At 41.2% G+C, this 21,664-nt stretch overlaps 1 protein-coding gene across 2 annotated transcripts in view; it reads right to left on the bottom strand.

Annotated features, from left to right (window-relative positions):
- Window positions 1–21,664, bottom strand: part of LOC132215607 (ubiquitin-conjugating enzyme E2 E2) — a 260,737-nt gene that overhangs the window by 53,376 nt on the left and 185,697 nt on the right. For both annotated transcript variants that reach the window (XM_059664073.1, XM_059664074.1), the window contains exon 4: window positions 14,814–14,946. In XM_059664073.1, the coding sequence (XP_059520056.1) occupies window positions 14,814–14,946 (133 nt within the window). The remainder of the gene's footprint in view (window positions 1–14,813; window positions 14,947–21,664) is intronic.

Here is a 21,664-nt window from a genome sequence, read left to right as displayed (position 1 = left end):
GGGGGTTGCTGGACTGGAAATCAGGAGGCCAGGAGTTCTAATCCTGACCCTGGCATTTACTAGCAACATGATCCCAATCACACTATTTAATCTAAGCTTTCATTTCTTAGGATAAGTCTCTCCAAGTGAGAGAATCAAGTGAGATAATGAGTATAAAAGTATGGTATAATCCTGTATAATAAAGGGCTAATATGCAAATCAACTGAATGGTGGAACGACTGGTTGCTATGACGTGCACTGACCACCAGGGGGTAGATGCTCAACACAGGAGCTGCCCCCAGCCTGCAGGCCCCAGGCCAGCCACGGTGGGTGCCAGCGGGGGCCCTCCCAATCTCCCCGCCAGTCATCCCACAGATTGGCCCTGGTCGCCGTACATGCCAAGGGACCCTACCCAAGCACGAATTTCATGCATTGGGCCTCTAGTGTTAGTATAAAACATCAGGCATTTAAAAGTACAGTATAGTATCTACTAGCACACAATCCTCCATAACCACCATGTCAGTAGAACTGGAAACTGAAATGAAGCTTAAAGTCTAGTCCATTCCCCTGCAGAAGTACACTGCAACCACAGGCAATTGTTTTGATTTATTTCGGTCCTTATTTAGATACTTGTGGGAAGATTAATTTGTCTGACTTATTTAATTGTTCATGCTTTTATGATTTATTAACAAATGAGACTTTTAATGAGATCGTGGTATTTTGTGAGGCATTATTCTGTATTCTATGTAGAAAATAACTTCCCAATCCCTGAACATAATGAATGAAAAAGGAAAAATGTGAGTTTTGTTAATCTTTTCAATGATTAGTCTTTCCTTTAAGAAATCCATCTTGGAAATTTATAGCTGCAAAACCCAGTTTGGGTTGAAAATTTTCCCATTTCTATAGGTGAGGTAATTTATTCTAGAATTTTAACCCTCAAATCTGCATCTCTAGCTCCTATCACTCACTTGAACTCCAGATATATAAAGCTGCCTAACTAACATTTTCCACCCAGATGTCCTATAGGTTTCTTGTAGGTAACATGTTTCCACCTGGTCATTCAGATGAGAAGCCAGAGAGTCCTCACAGATGTCTCAAATCAGTTTCACTGGATACGAATGATACTTCTAAAATAGTCCTCCAGGGGACATTTAGCAATATCTGGAGACATTTTTGTTACAAATTGGAGCGGGGGCAGAGAGACTGCTGTTGGCATCAGTGGCTGGAGGCCAGGGATACATCCTACAATGGAAAAATAGCCCTCCATGACAAAAGCCTATCTTGTCCAAAGTGTCAATCATGCTGAAGTTGAGAAATCCTGTTCTATCATATCTGGAATGTAAACTCTATACAAAAGACACTTCTGCACACCCAGTATTTCGACTTGTGTATCTGTCACATGTTTACTGAATAAAGAAATAAAAAAAAAGAATTAATATATTGTTACCCTTGTCTTCATCCGCGATACGCAAACTTCATACTTTTCTAGCCTGGACGATTGTGTTAGCTCCTATTATTCTCCTTTTCTCCATGCTCCCTAGGGTTGTAGCTTATTCATCTTTACACAGAGAGGAACTCCAAAGTATCAAGGGCTCAATAAATCTCCGCTTTATAAATCATCCTTGAAAGGCATTTCAAAAAGCAACCAACTTACAAGAATTTTTGGTAGGTTCTGCTAACATACTGGTATCATACAAAAAATGTACCCGATTGCTTAGAATAGCTACACCTATATAAATCAATGCAGCTATCTGATTCTAGATCTATTTTATTTACAATCTTTAACTTCTGTCTGACTTTGTTTCTCTTTACTTTCCACAGGGCAAGCTCTGCATAATACTTGCAAAGACCAGTCTATCATATCTTCCCCGAATTCAGTGGCAAGCCATGATTACAAACTGAATCTGATCTTGGCCAGCTGGGAACTGAGAGCATTCCTTCTCTAGTTTTCCTTGGGTCTGTGTGAGCAAATCTCTAAGAGGCTGCTATCTTATCAAGAGATCCAGCTTCAACTCTAAGGAAAAAAAATCAAGGAAACTTGATCATTTCCATAAAGGGATTGATATTTGGCTGGTAGTCTTAAAAATTAACTCAGACCTTCCTACTATATCCAAGCTTGAAAAAAATAACATTACATATAGCTACCCAAACAAGTAATGCATTTAAACAGAGAATACCACAATGTTTTCTTACATGTAGAATACCATTTCCCCATCCCATTTCTTGTGGATGACAAAATTTGTTTTCAAATTTACAGACACTTAATGAACACAGATGTCTGTTCTATGCCTTGATGTGATACCATCAGGGGCTCTTTCCTACAAGGTTAGGAAAATGCCAAATTTGAAGCTTTTTCCAGCTCAGCTGTGCAAAAAGTTTTATTCTTTACAAAACTATTCCTTCAACATTACCTTACTGTCTCTGAACTTTCTGTGAGTTGTGGTGTTTCAGAGTTTCCAGTGTTCACTGTTTTCTGGTACTAGTGGGTCCCTACCCTTTGATGTTTGGGATCCTGAAGACTTCATCTTCAAGTTACTCCACCTTGCTCTCTTCAGAAAAACTCTGAGGGGAGTGTCACTTGTCTAGATCTGAGAATCTTTCTTTGGAAAAATCACCTGATAAGTGAGTTGCCATCTCTCCCTGGCCCTGACAGCTAGAGAGCTCCTCATTTTCCAAACATCTCAACATCTCCAGTTTCTTCTGTTCATTTAACCTTCCTGTTAAAAAGACCCTTTGTGAAGAAATTTAGACCTCTCCATTCCTCCCAGTTACGCTGACAGTAATATCAACAAACACCAACTCCCATTTGGAGTAAGATCACATTCCACAGAGAAAGGAACTCCAGAGCATAGAGGGACATGACAAAATACATGTCTGAAACCCCCACCTGTAAGGCAAGATTCTGATGGGGGAGTGTATGTATCCGATCATGACACACTTACTCCATCAGAACTTGGGTAAAGGTGTAGGTGGCTGAGTTACTTCAACCTGAAAGGTTAAGTTGGCTTGGGCAATAAGCATTTCAGAGGAGACAATCCTATATATTAAAAGGCTAATATGCAAATTGCCCGAATGGCGGAATGACCAGTCACTATGATGTACACTGACCACCGGGGGCAGACGCTTGATACAGGAGCTGCCCCCTAGTGGTCAGTGCTCTCCCACAGGGGGAGTGTCGCTCAGCCAGAAGCCAGGCTCATGGCTGGTGAGCACAGTGGAGGTGGCAGGACCCTCTCCCGCCTCCGTGGCAGTGCTAAGGCTGTCGGACTGACAGCTGTCGGACTGCCGGCTTAGGTCCGCTGTCTGCAGGGAGTGGGTCTAAGCCATCAGTCAGACATCCCCCGAGGGCTCCTGGACTGTGAGAGGGCACAGGCTGGGCTGAGGAACCCCCTTCCCGCCCCCCGAGTGCACGTATTTCGTGCACCGGGCCTCTAGTGATAAATAAAGGCCTTTCTTCCAAATCTGGAACTGCATCAGACTATAGAAAGCAAGGAAGAGTGGGATCCTCCCAAAATATGACTAAATAGAACTTCCTTTCATCCTAATGGCCGATTTTCTATTACCTTACAACCGTATTTAATTTGGTTTAGAACAAATAAAGTTGGTACTCCTTGCCCTGAAAATGAAAAAAAAACAAAATCCATCCTACTTCTTAGTAATTCTTAAATTGGTGGTGGCTGGGAGAGATAGCTGGACACACAAATCGATATAATATGTTGTTTTAAAAGTGGGAAAACAATGACCCCTGTTTTGATCTACTTTTATTCATCACATTCATTTTAAAATTTCACACAACATTAAGGTGTAGTACGGCATTTTTAAAAGGTTTATCAAAAAGGAGAATGCACTAAAAAGAAAAACAATTGACTTATGCTATGTAAGCAATACTATAGCCCAGTCATGATACTGGAGACACAAGGCTGGCTTTGACCCCGTTAACTGTAAAGTGTGAAACGACTTATCCTCTAGCTTAGGACGAGCAAAATCCAGAAATCTGTATTTACTGTGTGACACAGAATTAATACTTAGTGAATTAGGGACACATCTGAGAAGCCCCAGATGCCTCTGGAAAGAGAGCCCTTGGCAAAACTGAAAGATAAGCACTCAAAATCTCTTCCTAACTTTCTGCGCTCCTTGCATGGCCACTTTTGTCTCCTGCCCAACACACCTGCTCTAGAGAAAGAGCTGCTAAATAATTAACTAATACCAGAGTGTAAAAATCTAAGAACCAGTGTTCCTTCTTCCAGAGATAATAGCAATTTAAGTCTTCTTTGTAATTGGGAAATGAAAGATTTCGTTGAGAACTGAGTTTGAATTCCAGTTCTGCTACCTCCTTCCCATGTGACCTTGTGCCACTTAAACTCCATTGGACCTCAGTCTTCTGATATATGAAGTGGAGCGGGAGGTAATGAATACTGTCATATGGCAAAGTTGTATGGATTAAATTAATTCAACACGTTTTTATTGAATGCCTACTGAATCCCCAGGCAGGTCCATACGTCTGGGGGTGTTAGGTCATGGTGGCAGGGCCAGGCATCATGTCAGGGCCGTGGGCTTAGTCGTCCAGGGGCACAGGGTTGGGTGTGCTGGGGCTGGGAATACAGGAGTGACATCAAAATAGACAAAGTTCCTATGATCTTGGAGCTTACATGATAACTGGAGAAAGAGAAACAATAAATTCATAAATGAAGAAATGTATAACGCAGGAGGGTGAGGTGCCATGGAGAAAAGTCAAGTGTGGTTAGGGGGCGGAGCAGGGGGAAGCTCATAGGGAGCATAGGTGGCTGGGAGTTGTCACGCAAGTGCCTCTCTGAAAAGGTGACATTTGAGCTGACACATGACAGGAGAAATGGAGTAAGCCAGGTGAATTTGTGGGGGAAGACAATAAAGGCAGACCGAAGAGCAAATGCAAAGGTTCTGTGGGAGGAGCACGCTTTGAGTATTTGAGTCAAGAGTGAATTGCCGATTTTGAAAAGTATATTGTGAACAGGGTGATTCTTTTTTTTTTTTTTAATTTTTTTTAATTAAATCTTTATTGTTCAGATTATTACATTTGTTCCTCTTTCCCCCCCCCCCCCATAACTCCCCTCCTCCCAGTTCCCGCCCCACCCTCCGCCCTCACTCCCCACCCACTGTCCTCATCCATAGGTGCACGATTTTTGTCCAGTCTCTACCCACATCTCCCACACCCCTTTCCCTCCCAAGAATAGTCAGTCCATTCCCTTTCTATGTCCCTGATTTCACTTGTTGATAGATGCATATTTGTTGTTCATAATTTGTATCTTTACCTTTTTCTTCCTCTTCCTCTTCTTAAAGGATACCTTTCAGCATTTCATATAATCCTGGTTTGGTGGTGATGAACTCCTTTAGCTTTTCCTTATCTGTGAAGCTCTTTATCTGACCTTCAATTCTGAATGATAGCTTTGCTGGATAAAGTAATCTTGGTTGTAGGTTCTTGGTATTCATCACTTTGAATATTTCTTGCCACTCCCTTCTGGCCTGCAAAGTTTCTGTTGAGAAATCAGCTGACAGTCGTATGGGTCTTCCCTTGTAGGTAACTGAGTTTCTTTCTCTTGCTGTTTTTAAGATTCTCTCTTTATCTTTTGCTCTTGGTATTTTAATTATGATGTGTCTTGGTGTGGTCCTCTTTGGATTCCTTTTGTTTGGGGTTCTCCGCGCTTCTTGGACCTGTAAGTCCATTTCTTTCACCAGGTGGGGGAAGTTTTCTGTCATTATTTCTTCAAATAGGTTTTCAATATCTTGCTCTCTCTCATCTTCTGGCACCCCTATAATTCTGATGTTGGTACGCTTGAAGCTGTCCCAGAGGCTCCTTACACTATCCTCGCATTTTTGGATTCTTTTTTCATTTTGCTTTTCCGGTTGGATGTTTTTTGCTTCCTCGCATTTCAAATCATTGACTTGATTCTTGCGCTCCTCTGATCTGCTGTCGGGCGTCTGTATAATATTCATTATTTCAGTCCGTGTATGCTTAATTTCTAGTTGGTTCCCCAATATAAGATCGAGGGTCTTATTAGTTTTCGTGTAGATCTCATTAAGTTTATCGGCAGCTTCTAAACAGTTCTTGAGAGACCTTAAAAGTGTGGTTCTGAACTCTATATCTTCCATTGACAATTTTGTCCTGTTTCTTTGTCTCCGCATTTTGTTATGCTTCCTTGGTGCACCCCCTAGTGGTCTTTGTTCGCAGTCTTATAGTTAAATCTTGATTGTTGTAGCTAATTCCAGGGAGGGTTTGACCTCCAGGCCAAGTGGCTATGAGAATCAGCTGTGTCAGCAGTGAGAGAACTTCTGTCCTCTAGGGAGGTGCTAATCTAGCCTTTGCCTGAGGCTATCCGGCAAATGCCTCTGTGCAGGGCTTGGGCAGGGCAGGTCGCACAGGATCAACAGGGTGGGCCGGAGAGAGCAGTTATGGCGGCTCTCAGTCCTGTCCCCAGGGGCTCTGCCTCTCTGAGTCCCAGCACCCGCTGCAAAGCTCGGAGAGAAAGCTGCACTCGCTCTGACCGAAGCCAGACAGTCCCGCTTCTCCCGTTTGAGTCTGAGTCCCTAAAGACTCGCCCGGATCTGGAGCTCAGAGTCTGCGACTCCCTCCCGATTGAAAACGCCAACCGCGCACTCCGCACCTCAGAATTTGACTTCAGCACTGCGCCTCCTCTGAGTGTCCGTGTGCGTTTCTCTTTCCTCCTAGTTGTAGAACTTCCACTCAGCCAGCGTTCCTGTGGTTCTGGGTGATGTCCCTTCCGTTTTTTGGTTTCACTTTTGAAGTAATTGTTCAAAGCAGCAAACTCCGGCGTTAACCTATGCCGCCATCTTGGTTCTCCTCGAATATCCCTTTGAACAGGGTGATTCTTTGTGGTTTTGTGTGCTTTTATTCAGTGATTTGGGAATCACTGAAGGGTTTTAGGCAAAGAATTGATGTAATCTGACTTAATTATAAAAGGATCATATGGGTAGGGGTAGACACTGCAGGGGGAATAAGGCAGAAGCAGGGAGACCAGATAGGGGATTTCTAATACAATCGGGGAGAGGGAGCAGTTGATGGTGGCTCAGGCCCAGAGTCTTACTAGAGAAATTATGAGAAATGGTTGGATTCTGGATTTATTTTGAATATTTACTTTGAACCAGTAAAACTGGGTCTAGCTAGGCTGTGTGAGAGGAGTCAAGGATGACGGCAAGGTTTTTAACTTTAGCAACTAGAAAACTAGTTTCCACTAATTGAGATGGGGAAGATTAGAGGAACTGCTTTGGCAGGAGTGAGGTAAGGTTGTGTAATCAATAGTTTACTTTGGAACAGTTAAATTTGAGGTGACTGTTGGATGTTCAACTAGAGATATAAAATAGGCAATTCAATGTGTATGAAAGCACTTGACTCATGGCCAAGGCTTTATATGAATATATGAACTCAGGTTAAAAACAAGTTAATTCATGTTACTCCATGCTGAGTGTGTTCTCTCCTCAAGACCAGAGCAAATGAGTAGGCAGTTGGGTTTACACATGCAGACTATGGCTCTTTCCAAAAATCCTGGGGAACACTGTCAACTTTTTCGAACAGTAGCAGAAGCAACAAAAACAAGCCAATGATAATAACCTAGTTAGAATAAAATTGCGGAATTCCTTGAACTTTAGTTATAGATCTATCTCTGGCTTTTAAATGCTGGCTATCATAGCTTCTTACTATAACTAACTAGCTATTTTATTCACTATTAGCCTTACTTGTCAATTTAAGGTTAAAATCTAATGAGGATAACAAAATGAAAATCTGACGGACCTAAATTATCTATTTCATCATCTGAAAGCTGGTGAGACCTTTCCTATTAACTGAAATTTAATCAGTAAGTGATTCATAGATTTTATTACCCCCATATAACATATAATACTCTCTGAAATGACCTTCAAGTTAAGATTTATTTTCAAATGTGTTTGATGAAATTTGTAATGAAAGAACAAACTATATTAAAAAGCTTTTAGATATTAACATTAAAGACCTTTATTTCTGACGTGAATATTTCTATGTATACATGTAGTTGTTGTTTTTAAAGATTTTAGGTACAAATTTTATCATTCCTTTTTGGAAAATATCGACTGGCAGATACTGTCTTCCATTACCAAAGAATACAATTCTTTCCAGTAATAGATCTGAACATTGAAACAGCATGTCTAACTTGTGCATAGCTTGTCTGAGATACTACAAATAAATAACAAGCATGCTTGATCCTCCTTCCTACCTACTCTTAAATCTTTATAGAATGCCCACTTATTATTATTATTTTTCAAATAAAATATCCAGATCCATAGGAGACAGAAAATAGGCTCCTCTGTGTATTTCTACTGTAAAAACAAAGATCTGACATGTTATCTGACATATCATTAGGACTCTGAGATATGAAACATTAGACATGATGTCACAATATTTTCAGTCAAATAAAAGAATACAGGAATAAAACATATTTCATGATTTTGCTTCTAAATTTTTCTCAAGTACACTTGTTAATTTTATTTGATGTGGGACGTCAAAAAAATCCTTGCATATTATTCACAAAAAGAGAAATAATTGGGCAAAAGAAAATAATTCCACATTTCACTGGTAGTCAAAAAAATGAAAATTAAAGTAACCATGAGATACCAGTTTTCATCCACTGGGATGGCAGAGATTAAAAAAGACTAGGGATTCTCAGAGCTGATGAGAGTGTAGGGAATTCTATACTATCATGTGTGGATGACCATGAAGTAAATGAATACAATGCTTTTCTGGAGGGCAATTTGCCAACCTTTATCAACATTCTAAAAATGTGTATAATCCCATTTGCCCAGAAGTTCCATGTCAACAAATATGCCTTAGGAAATAATAATGCAAGTATATAAAATATGTAAGTATAAAGATGTTCATCACATAATCACATCACTGATTATGAGAGAAATTTTGAGAAGAACTTAAATGTCCAATCACAGGATATTAGTTAAATTTGATAGCCTATCTAATAATAGACAAACACGGTAATTAACCGTAACTCCGACACGCTTCCCACTGGCTAATCAGGGTGATATGCAAATTAACTGCTAACCAAGATGGTGGCTGGCAGCCAGGCAGCTGAAGCTAACAGGAGGCTTGCTTGCTCCAGTGAAGGAGGAAGCCAAGGTTCCCCGCCTGCCGCTGCGGGCCTCTGAGCTGCACTCTAAGAAACAATGTTGCAATTATAGAAGCTAAACAAACCCCATGCTTTCAGCCAGCCGGCTGAGCTGGAGTTGCAACAGTGTTTCAATTACAGAAGCCAAACAAATCCAGATACCTGCTTTCAGCAGCCGAGGTCTCAGAGCTGGAGCCAAGCCTCAGAGCTAAAACTGGCTCTCAGTTCCAGTGACAGCCATAGAAGGTAAATAAATCCCAGAATAAAAAAGAAAAAAAAAGAAAAAAAGGAGCGGTTGGGAGCTTCAGTCACCCGGCAGCCTGAAAACGGCCCTCAGCCCCTCATCCAGACTGGCCAGGCACCCAAGCAGGACCCCACCCTGATCCAGGACACCTTTCAGGGCAAACCAGCCGGCCCCCACCCGTGCACCAGGCCTCTATCCTATATTGTAAAAGGGTAATATGCCTCCCAGCACTGGAATCAGCGGAGCTGCGAGGCCTCCTGGCACCGGGATCAGCGGAGCAGAGAAGCCTCACTGCCCTGGTGTCAAGAGGAGCCGCGAGGCCTCCCAGCACTGGGATCAGCGGAGCAGAGAGGCCTCACTGCCCTGGTGTCAAGAGGAGCCGCGAGGCCTCCCAGCACTGGGATCAGCGGAGCAGAGAGGCCTCACTGCCCTGGTGTCAAGCAGAGCCATGAGGCCTCCCAGCACCGGGATCAGCGGAGCAGCAAGGCCTCACTGCCCCTGTGCCAAGCGGAGCTGCGAGGCCTTCTAGCACCGGGATCAGCTGAGCAGCGAGGCCTCACTGCCCCGCTGTCAGGAGGAGCCGCGAGGCCTCCCAGCACTGGGTTCAGCGGAGCCACGAGGCCTCCTGGCCCCTGGAGCAGCATGACAGGGGGCAGAACCCAAACCCCCTGATCGCCCTGTGGCTCTGTGTGTGACAGGGGGCGGGGCCACAACCTCGCTATCCGCCCTGCTCTATTCATGACAGGGGAAGGCGCCCAAACCCCCTGATTGGCCCTGCTCTGTGTGTGACAGGGTACAGAGCCCCACCCCCCCTGATGGGCCCTGCTCTGTGCATGACAGGGGGTGGCGACGTAACCTCCCCATCGACCCTGCCTTGAGTGTGACAGGGGGCGGTGCCCCAACCCCCCAATTGGCCCTACCCTGAGCGTGACTGGGGGTGGCATCGCAACCTCCTGATCTGCCCTGCTCTGTGCATGACAGGGGGTGACGCCCCAACTCCCCAATTGGTCCTGCTCTGAGCCCGACCAGGGGCTGCACCTAGGGATTGGGCCTGCCCTCTACCACCCGGGAGTGGGTCTAAGCCAGCAGGTCGTTATCTCCTGAGGGGTCCCAGACTGTGAGAGGGCACAAGTGGGGCTGAGGGACACCCCCCGCCCCGCGCCACCAGTGTATAAATTTTTGTGCACCGGGCCTATAGTATTTATATAATTGAATATTTCATAGCCTCTATAATTGTAATGTAGTTATATGCTTATTGGAAATATATATAGTGGTGGGTGAATATATAATGTTAGGTAAAAAATTAATTCTGAAATAATAGGAAGAAATATAGCCCAATTTTTATGTGTATATATATTTGTGTGTGTACATAAAAACATATTTATATATAGGTATGCAGAGAACAAAAATCTCAAAAGAAATGGTATGAGTACTTTCTGGATTAGGATTATAGGTAATTTAATTTTTTTCCTTTTGTTTATCTGTAATTACTTTTTATTCCATTACAAGTATGTAGATCTTGCAAAGTTAAAATATTACAATATGCATTAGACTTTTAAAATAAAAAAGTGCAGATTTTGAGCACAGGAGTAAAATCTCTAAAATGAATAAGAAAATGTAATCCCCAATAAGATATAAAGCAATGTCTACTTTAAAAATAAGTAGATATCTGAATTATAACATTAAAATGTATGCCTACACTGAAAAAAATACAGTATTAAAAAAATTTGGGACTTACCAGCATAATAATATGCTTTTATTTTCAGCCACATGTCATTTCTAAATTTTCATTAAACAAATATTTTCCCAAAGAAATAATATTACTAGTGGTTAACAATTCAACTAAAGACTTGGCATCAGATATTTTAGATACAACAAACAATGTTAAACAAAACAAAATTGCTATAGATTTAGTAAAAAGTGCATAAACATACTGATTCCATGCATAAGAAAATCAATGTACTAAAAACTTTACTGAGATATAGCATTTGAAAGTACAACTAGTACTTGACCCATTTAAAACTAGTATAATAAGTATAATGAGCAGTATCTATTTATAAAAATTTTTTTTCTTGCCTTATTAGGATTTAGGTGCTGAAGTGTAGGGCTGTCCGAATTGATGAATCCCTACTCCCACAAAGTTCCTGTGGCAAGACGAGTCATCCAAATTGCTCTACTGACCATTAAGCGATATATTTGAGCACTATAATATGTAAAGATTCCAAGTGTGAGAGTTTAGGAAAAGTTCATTTCATGAATCCAATCATGCCACAGACTAATTTTATGAATGGATATTTGATAACCATTAGACAGCCAATCAGATTTATTTCTGAGCCTCTGCTCTCACCAACAATTCTACCTGACACCTACCCTACTTTGGGTTCATTCTTCAGAGAACTGGGAAATGTTGAATGAATCCAAGTGTGTGGTAAGGTTGTTGGAAAAGAGCATAGGATGAGGGCAACAGAGAAAACAACAAAGCTTAAGCCCAAATATGGATTACTTAATGTAACAGAGGACTAGGAAGGCATGAAAATGGTACTTCAAAACTATTAATAAGTCTTTGTTTTAGTTAACAGTTTTCAAGATACCTACAAACTTTTCCCCTTTAGTAGAGTAACATCTGTCTATAAAATTTGATTTCTAATAATTAGGCGGTAATAATATGCTTTGAAAAACTTCCTACCAATTTCTAATAAATGAGCATTTAAATTGTGATTAGCATTACCAAAGTTTGATTTTTCTTAGTCCTAAGAAATTTTCAAATCAAATTCATTCAGTAGAGGGATTTAATTTTTTTCTGGTAATATTCTTTTTGTAAAAAACACTCCCAGTAAAGAGAAGCTAGTAGACAATTAAGAAAAAAAAAAGGGGGGGGGGAGCCTAGTATTTCAGAAGCATAGCTATTCAAAACCAGACTGTCCAACTATGGGTCAGATTTTTCACATATAGAATTGAAATCTACTTTCCGGTAACTGACACCCTCCTGCTTCTATTTTTGTCCTATGCAGCCATCCAGGATAAAGTCTAACCCCAACTCACACCGCAGAGTTCCTGAAACATCTGAGGCCAGCCAGATATCACATTCCTTCTACGTCCTATTTTTACTAGTAAACATCTCAGGCTAACTGTGTATAATTCAGTGCAAAGTGCACGGTCCCTGGAGTCAGAGGTTCAAGTAGATTTGTGGTTGTACATTACTGAAAAACCTCTCTAGGCTTCCCCATCTGTGAAAGGAAACATCCTAGTCTTCCTTGGGTAGACTGGAGGAGAAATAAGTAGGTACAGCTTATGCTCAGTAAAGTGCAGATCAAGTGAAGAAACTCAAGACTGCCAATAACTCTCTTTTTCCCAAGCTTATTCATTCGTCCTTAAAATGAGGAGCTTAAAAGTGAATGAGTCACTTGAGATATAGTGCAACCAGTTCAAAGTCCTGAAAATTATACTCCTAAGAATGTCTCCTTAAGCTTTCAAGAACCCCAAGTGCCCATAGAATTTTAGGCAGCCAAGAGCCCACAAATTTTCTTTATAGGAAAATAAAGCAGGTCTCTCTTTTCTATCTGTATCATGATTTCGTTCTCATTCTCAATGAAATACTACATATGGAGCCAGGTTAAATTCCATCTTGTTAGTTTTGGCCTATCCTTCCAGTTCATCAAGGTCTTTTGGAAACTGAACTAGTTTATCTATCTTATTAGCTTTCCCTTCTAGATTTGTTTAATCTACACATTTCTGTCATGTGGAACTTGGATAAGTCCATACATTTTCTGAGATGTATACAGACTACACCAGACATATGAGTAGCACAACTGCCCAATTTGAGCTTTCCCTTCTCTCCCCTGCTCTGAACTTCCTTTTTTGAGGAGGCTGTCAGAGAAAGGTCCTCCATCACTGGTACAGTAACTATTCCAGGTGATTTATGGGCTGGTCCAAGGTAGATGGAAAGACATAAGGTTCCAATTCAGTAAAAGGATAAAATAATTATTAGATATATTATGGCTTTGTCACTGAAAACCTACCAAATGCATCTCTGGGTGATCACTAGTGCTACCAAGTCTCTCAACTTGGATACAATGTATTGTGTAATATAGTAAGAAACATGGGTTTAAATCAGCGGTTCTCAACCTGTGTGTCATGACCCCTTTGGGGGTCGAACAACCCTTTCACAGGGGTCGCCTAAGACCATCGGAAAACACATATATAATTACATATTGTTTTTGTGATTAATCACTATGCTTTAATTATGTTCAATTTGTAACAATGAAATTGGGGGTCACCACAACATGAGGAACTGTATTAAAGGGTCACGGCATTAGGAAGGTTGAGCATCACTGGTTTAAGCCCTGACACCATTATTTGCTTGCTGAATAATGCTGAGCAAGTTATTTAGTTTCTCTATGCCTTAGTTTCTTCTTTGGAAAAATTAATAGTTATTACTTTTTGCTTTGAAGTAAAAACAACATGCAATCATCAATGGAATGGAAGGAAGAAAGGAAGAAAGAGAGAGAAAGAGAAGAAAGGTAGGAGAAAGGGAGGGGAATTATAGAAAGTCATGGTAAAGGTATAGACTTATTCTTGCTTTTTAAAATTTACTCCAACCTACAACTGAAATAAGTTTTATTTCCCTCGACTTTGAGAGGTAAATCTTATCAAATGAGAATTCTTTCATGATAGTCAATACACACAGCGTTTGCAGGGTCTTTTCCTTTCCAAAGCAGAGAACAAATTTAAACTCATCAAATGACTGGCTTATAGGCAGTAGAAAGGAATGTGAAGAATTCTTAAAGTACACAATCTTGATTTAAATAAGTGAAAGTTCTTCCACGTTCTCATGACACTGTACTCCTGCACTTGCTCTAGTCATTTATATATGAGTTTCATTAATTATTCATTTGTACTAATATGAAAACACTTCTTTACTGAATTTCTTGGCGTGATTTTTAAGCCTTGTGGGTCACACTTACCATTCTAGTGCATGTGTACACTTCATGCGAGTAGCTGAACCATGGAGGCTCCAGAACTCAGAGTGCCATAGCTGGCGCCATAAGCCCTGCCTTGGTGGGGCTCCCTCCACTTCCAGTCTGGCTTCCAGTGTGGGTGTGGCTCTGGCTCCAGCTTCAGGCTCAAGGGCTGGTACGAGCCCAATTTTACTCCCCTATTTTCAGCCATAACATGCTTTCTAATGTTATATTTAAACATATACCACAAAAAAAGGAGACACCAAGAAAGGATGGCAAGAAACAATGTAATATGAAATACAGGGCTGAGGTGGAGGAATAACCTATACTTTTGTGTATTCTGTTTCCATTTACATACAATCAGCCCTTGGACATTGTCTATGTTAACAAGATAGATGTGCATTCTTAGATATGTATATTTAAGAATATGTATATGTGTACACAGATACAACAATATATATCGCTAAAGATGAATCAATACGTCATACTGACCTTAGGGGGTTTAAACGGATAGTCTGGTGAAAAGGTAATGTCAAGAAAGAACACCCCTCCTTCATAGACAGATCCTGGGGGTCCCAATATCGTTGACCTCCATTCATAAATGTTGTCTCCTTTGGGTCCAGCACTGAAATAAGACATACAAATGAAATGTGCTTAGAGATTATATAAACGCTTGGAATTTAAAATATCTATTTATGGTAACAATAAATTGAGCATTTTCATAAAAACACAACAAAGTTAATAGGTTCATTTTATATGATTCATTTGTCAATATCATCAGTATTCTATGTATGAAGTATATTGGTATCCTATATAATAAAGAGCTAATATGCTAATTAGACCAGACGGCAGAATGACCTTCCAGAACAACCACTGGGTGGGGGGCGGGGCCACAAGGCAGCTGGGGCCGCCACCCTTTGCAGGGCGATCAGTGTGGGGGGGGGGGCACGGGGGGGCTCTGCGATCGATCACCCTGAAGAGGGTGGCGGCATTTGGGGCTGTGAGGGCCGAGCCCCTTGCATGAATTTTGTGCTTCGGGCCTCTAGTTACTTAATAAAACAGAACAAAGATTCTCTTTTGTTATTCACAACCCTAAATCTATGGAAGAAAAGATTCAAGGACCAAAGACACAGATGGGAACACAAACAATTAATAAAGCATGTAATTATTTATGAGGTTCTGAAAAGAATAATATGGTCATGGGGCCAAAGAGATGAAATTTCAAAGCTAAAAGGGCGGCTAGAGAGAGAGAGAAAAAAAACGGCTATCATTTGTTAACAACTTAGTAAACAAATGAGGTTCTTGGAGATCAGTAAATGTTCATCATCCATAAAACTTAGCTCAAGTATCATATCTCATCTGATTCTCCATTTCTCTCTCTGCACCCAAAGACTCTCTATCCATATCCATCCATCCCCACACATCACCACTAGAGTGGTCTATAGAAGGTAAGATGTATCATTTCATTTTATAACTGTGTTTTGTAACTTTACCTTTTCTGTTTCTCACTAGAATAGCTGTTCCTTGAGAAACAGATTTTGCCTTGTCCTCAGTGCCTACTAAGTAAATGTCGGTTGGATGATGATGGACTAACAGCAAAGCAAGTGAAGCCACATGGCTGCAAGCAACAAATATATGTCCCTGGGTCTCAGAGAAACTCACTGAGGGAGATAAGGCCCACATGAGTCAATTGAACTGTATTAATATTCTCAGGTGAACAGAAGGGCAAAAATAACGTAGCTTTCCAGTGTTCTTTTTGCCATATCAAGCCAATACCAACATCTAACAGCCAGAAATTATCCTCACATCCTGTAGCAAAGTGGGCAACCCTGTTAAGGTGTTTGGGAAAGACTTTATTGTAAACAGAGATTTAGCTTCTATTTTGAAATTAGTTTATATCCACAAAAATTGTATTGTTGAGCAATATATCAAAAAAGCATGCATCTTAACCAAGTCCGAGTTATTCTGGGAATGCAAGGCTAGTTTAATAACAGAAAATTATTAATGTAATTTATCTTATTAACAGATTAAGTAGAAAAAAACCTCATAATTTCAACAGATGCAGAAAAAGTACACAACAGGCTTTAATAATAGCCCTTCATGATAAAAACTCATAGCAAAATTGGAATAGAAAGAAACTTCTTTAACCTAACCCGATAAAGGGCATCTATAAAAACCTTACAGCAACTAATATATTCGATGGTAAAATATTAAAAGCACACCTTTTAAAACTGAGGAACAAGACAAGGATGTCCACTACATCCAATTCGAATCATTACTGTATTAGAGATCATACTCATCAAGGCAAGGGAAAAAAGGTATATGGATTGAGGTGGAAGAAATAAAACTTAACACTTGCAGTATTTATGAACACAGAAAAAACTTCCCAAATCTCTAGATAATTTATCAAACTTAATAAAAGAATATAGCAAAAAAGCTAAATATAAGATCAATATGCAAAAATCAACTGCCTTTTAATACTCCAAAATTAGAAAATGTATTTAAAATATCTTTTATGGTAGTATTAAAAATATAGGGAACCTAGAAATAATTTTCATAAAAATATAAGATTATTATGAAGATTATAATACTTACTGAAATACATTCAAGAGAATTAAATACAGAGAGCTACAAACGTTATGGGTAGGGAGACCCAATCCTATCTAATAAAAGAGAAACATGGTAATTGGCATATGACCACTACCCTCCCCATTGGCTAATCAGGGCGATATGCAAATTAACTGCCAGCCAAGATGGTGGCCGGCAGACAGGCAGCTTAAACTGAACATGAGGCTTGCTTGCTTCAGTGACGGAGGACTGCAATGTTCCCCGCCTGCCTTGCTGGCCTCTGAGCTTGCAGTTTAAGAAACATTGTAACAAATATAGAAGCTAAACAAAACCCCAGAAACCAGCTTTCAGCGAGCCGGGATCTCAGAGCTGGAGTTGATACAGAGTTTCGATTATATAACCGAAACAAACCAGATACCTACTTTCAGCAGCTGAGGCCTCAGAGCTGGAGCCAACCCTCAGAGCTAAAGCTGGCTCAGAATAAAAAAAGAAAAAAGAAAAAAAGGAGCAGTTGGGAGCTTCAGTCCCAGCCTGAAAACAGCCCTCAGCCCCTCACCCAGACTGGCCAGGCACCCCAGTGGGGAACCCCACCCTGATCCAGGACACCCTTCAGGGCAAACCAGCCAGCCCCCACCCATGCACCAGGCCTCTATCCTATATAGTAAAAGGGTAATATGCCTCCCAGCACCGGGATCAGCAGAGCTGAGAGGCCTCCCGGCACCGGGATCAGCGTGACAGGGGGCAGCGCCCAAACCCCCTGATCGCCCTGCGGCTCTGTGTGAGACAGGGGGCGGGGACACAACCTCCCTATCGGCCCTGCTCTGTTCGTGACAGGGGAAGGTGCCCAAACCTCCTGATCGGCCCTGCTCTGTTCCTGATAGGGGGGAGCTCCCCAACCCCCTGATCACCCTGTGGCGCCCCAACCTCCCCACCCTATGAGCCCTGCTCTGTGTGTGACGGGGTAGAGCCATAACCTCCCCATCAGCCCTGCCCTGAGTGTGACAGTGGCAGCGCCCCAACCCCCTGATCGGCCCTGCTCTGTGTGTGATGGGGGCGGTGCGCCAACTCCCCTATCGGCCCTACTCTGTGAGTGACAGGGGGGAGCTCCTCAACCCCCTGATGGGCCCTGCTCTGTGCATGACAGTGGGGAGCTCCCCAACCCCCTGATTGACCCTGCTCTGTGCGTGAAGGGGGGAGCTCCCCAACCCCTTGATCGGCCCTGCTCTGTGCATGACAGGGGGCAGCGCCCCAATCCCGATTGGCCCTGCTCTGTGCGTGATAGGGGGTGGCGCCGCAACCTCCCCATCAACCCTGCCTTGAGTGTGACGGGGGTGGTACCCCAACCCCCCCAATCAGCCCTACCCTGAGCGTGACTGAGGGTGGCATCGCAACCTCCCATTCCGCCCTGCTCTGTGCATGACAGGGGGCAGCGCCCCAACTCCCCAATCAGCCCTGCTCTGAGCCCGACCAGGGGCTGCACCTAGGGATTGGGCCTGCCCTCTGCCACCCGGGAACAGGCCTAAGCAAGCAGGTCGTTATCTCCCGAGGGGTCCCAGACTGCGAGAGGGCACAGGCCCGGCTGAGGGACCCCTCCCTCCCCCACCAAGTGCACAAATTTTTGTGCACCGGGCCTCTAGTATATTATAAATGTTAATTTCCGCCGAAGCCCGGTTTGGCTCAGTGGATAGAGCGTCGGCCTGTGGACTGAAAGGTCCCGGGTTCGATTCCGGTCAAGGGCATGTACCTGGGTTGCGGGCGCATCCCCAGCGGGGGATATGCAGGAGGCAGCTGATGGATGTTTCTCTCTCATCGATGTTTCTAACTCTCTATCCCTCTCCCTTCCTCTCTGTAAAAAATCAATAAAATATATTTTTTTAAAAAAATGTTAATTTCCTCCAAATTGACCCAATACAATTCTAATAAAAAAGTCCAACAATTTAAAAACAAAATTAAACTTGACAAGCTGATCCTAAAACCTGTTTGGAAGCTCAAATAAAAGCTCCTCAAACTTGTCCATGCACACATGGAAATCGGGTATGTGTCAGAACTAATGGAGCTAGGAAAACAGTTTTGTTTTATTTTGAAAACAGAGAAATTGGTTTTCTACCTCAAAAAATATACAAACTTCAGTTGCAGACAGATTAAGTACTTAAATGCAAAAGTGAAAAGTTTTAGAGTTTGACTAAAGAGACTAATGAGACAAGCCCACACACTAGACAAGAGATTTGGATTATATAAAATTGACCAAATTCTAGTGTTCAGAAAACATAAAATCCTATGAATCAATAAGTCTAATAATCCATTAGAAAAGATATAAATAGGCATTTTCAAAATGAAGAAATATGAATGACTAATCCTATATAATAAAAATGTAATATGCTAAGTGTCCACTCGACCAGTTGCTATGACATGCACTGACCACCGAGGGGGGTAGATGCTCTTACTGGTAGGTTAGCTTGCTGCTGGAGTCCGTCTGGTCAGGACTAGGCGAGAGGGCTGGACATGCCCTGGAGCCCTCCCACGGTCCCTCCCCGGCCGGCCAGTCAACCTCCATCTGCCCCGATCGGGACTGGGCAAGACAGCCCCGACTGCCAGCTGGGTGGAGGGACCCCACCCATGCATGAATTCATATACCAGGCCTCTAGTACTCATTTAAAAATGCTCAATCTCATTAAAATCAGAAAAATGAAACAAAAATACAATTTGATATTATTTTAAACACATATAGGCAAAAATTAATGCCTAACAAAACCAAGTGTTGATGAGGATGTTGAAAAACAAGAACTCCTATACACTGCTGATGAGTGTGTTCAATCACTTTGGATAAAAATGTGGACCTACCTACTTAAGTTGAATATACAGGGTGTCCCAAAAAATGTACATACATTTTTCTGATAGCTCCATTGATGTTTCTTTCTTTTCAGATTTAACCCATTAGAATTAATAATTATTCAAAGTATGTATACATTTTGGGGGACACCCTGGATATACTCATATGTTACAACATAGTAATTGCATTCCTAAGTACATAGCCCAGAGAAATTTTTATATATGTGTAACAGAAGACATGTACAAGAATATTCATGGCAGTGCTATTTGTAAATATAAACACTGGAAACAACACAAATGTCCGTTGATAGAAAAATGTTTAAATTCACCGAAAGGAATACTACACAAGCAGTGACAATACATAAACTAAATGGATAAATCTTAAAAATATATTGAATAAAAAAATCACATCTAAAAGGAATAATTATACTATTTCTATAAATTTTAAAAACAAGCAAACAAGAAAATATACTGTTGAGGGACACATACATATATATTAAGGCAAGAAAATAAATGAGCACAAAGTTCAAAAGAATAGTTTCCTGGGTGGAATCAGACGTTGGAGGAATAGTACACAGGAGCTTCAGCGGTTCTAGTAATATTCTACTTCTCAGTATAACTGGCAAATTCAGTAGTTATGTTTTATGACTAGGTTTCATAACTTACACATTAGATACGTTCTTATATATGTATCAAAGTTTCATACTGGGAAAAAGTATGCCAAAAAAATCTACTAAAATACTGTGTGAGAACAGCAGCTAAGCTGCAGCATATTTATACGGTGTGATCCTATTGTTTAAACTAGATACTTAAAACAATTCTTTTATATAGTATAGAGATACATATCTATGCCAAATCTTTTAAGAAATGAACTGGAAAGGTAAGTCCATGATAGTGGCTGTGCAAGGAACAAGAGAGAGTGGAGTGGTGTAATAGAAGAAATAGACCTGGAGATGGGGAATGAAAGAGAGTTCAATTTTATCTCTCGTGTTTGATTTCTCTTATTTAAAAAAGATGAAAAAAATCACAGCCAAATTTGTCGCAGAGTGTTGAAATATGTTGAGAAGCAGTGGTGCAATGGACCAAAATACAACATTCTCACCCCATCTTCCCCTTTACCTACCTCTTCTGAAGCTGGCAATGAGGTACAGACATAATATATTCAGATCAGATGACAATTAAGCTTTGGCAACCACGGCGCCCTGTTGCCAGACAAGCTCACTCACTCAGATGAATAATAAACATGGTTACACTCTGAGCTATAATTAGACCCAACATGAATAGGTAGGTTTATCAGAAGGAAGAGCTTAAAAGTAGAGTAAATTATAGGTTTGTACATACATTACTCCAAGGTAGATGAAGAAAGTTAGTTTGAAGAGTATACACATGATAGTACACAGCTATGAAATAATGTGCAAAGACACATTTCCCTAAAACAAATATAATTTATATTAGTTAGTTATATAATTTAGGCTAAATAAGGAGTCACCAAATAGTGCCACCAAGGAAGAGACTCAGAAGAAGGCTGGAGATACCTCACAAAAAGTGAGTAGTGTTTGTAGATAACTTACATTCAGTTTTTGCCTAATCTAAGTTTTATTTGGCTCTCAATTAGAACTCCAAATTTTATTGGCTCTTTGAAGTCAGTCAGCTGTCTATGCAGTTAACAGTGGGTTAAATAACACAATATTATTACTCTAAGTTGATTTATGTGGCCAAAATATATCTCTTTAAGAAAATACTTTCTGGCCTCCTCTATCATCTTAGAAATGGCATATCCATCCACTTGGAATCCCAAAGCTTATTGCAGTGCTTCTTGAACTAATCTCTCTGCGTCTTAGTTCACTCATTTGCAAAATGGGGCAATTATGGGAGCAACTGTGAAGTTTTAGTAGAACTGTACTCACAGAGCTTGAAGAATGGGCTCTATAAGGGCCCAATTAGTA

Source organism: Myotis daubentonii, chromosome 14, assembly GCF_963259705.1.
Source record: "Myotis daubentonii chromosome 14, mMyoDau2.1, whole genome shotgun sequence".
NCBI classification, from domain to species: domain Eukaryota; kingdom Metazoa; phylum Chordata; class Mammalia; order Chiroptera; family Vespertilionidae; genus Myotis; species Myotis daubentonii.
The sequence above is the reverse complement of the archived record's forward strand: the minus strand, read 5'-3'. Positions and strand labels throughout refer to the sequence as shown.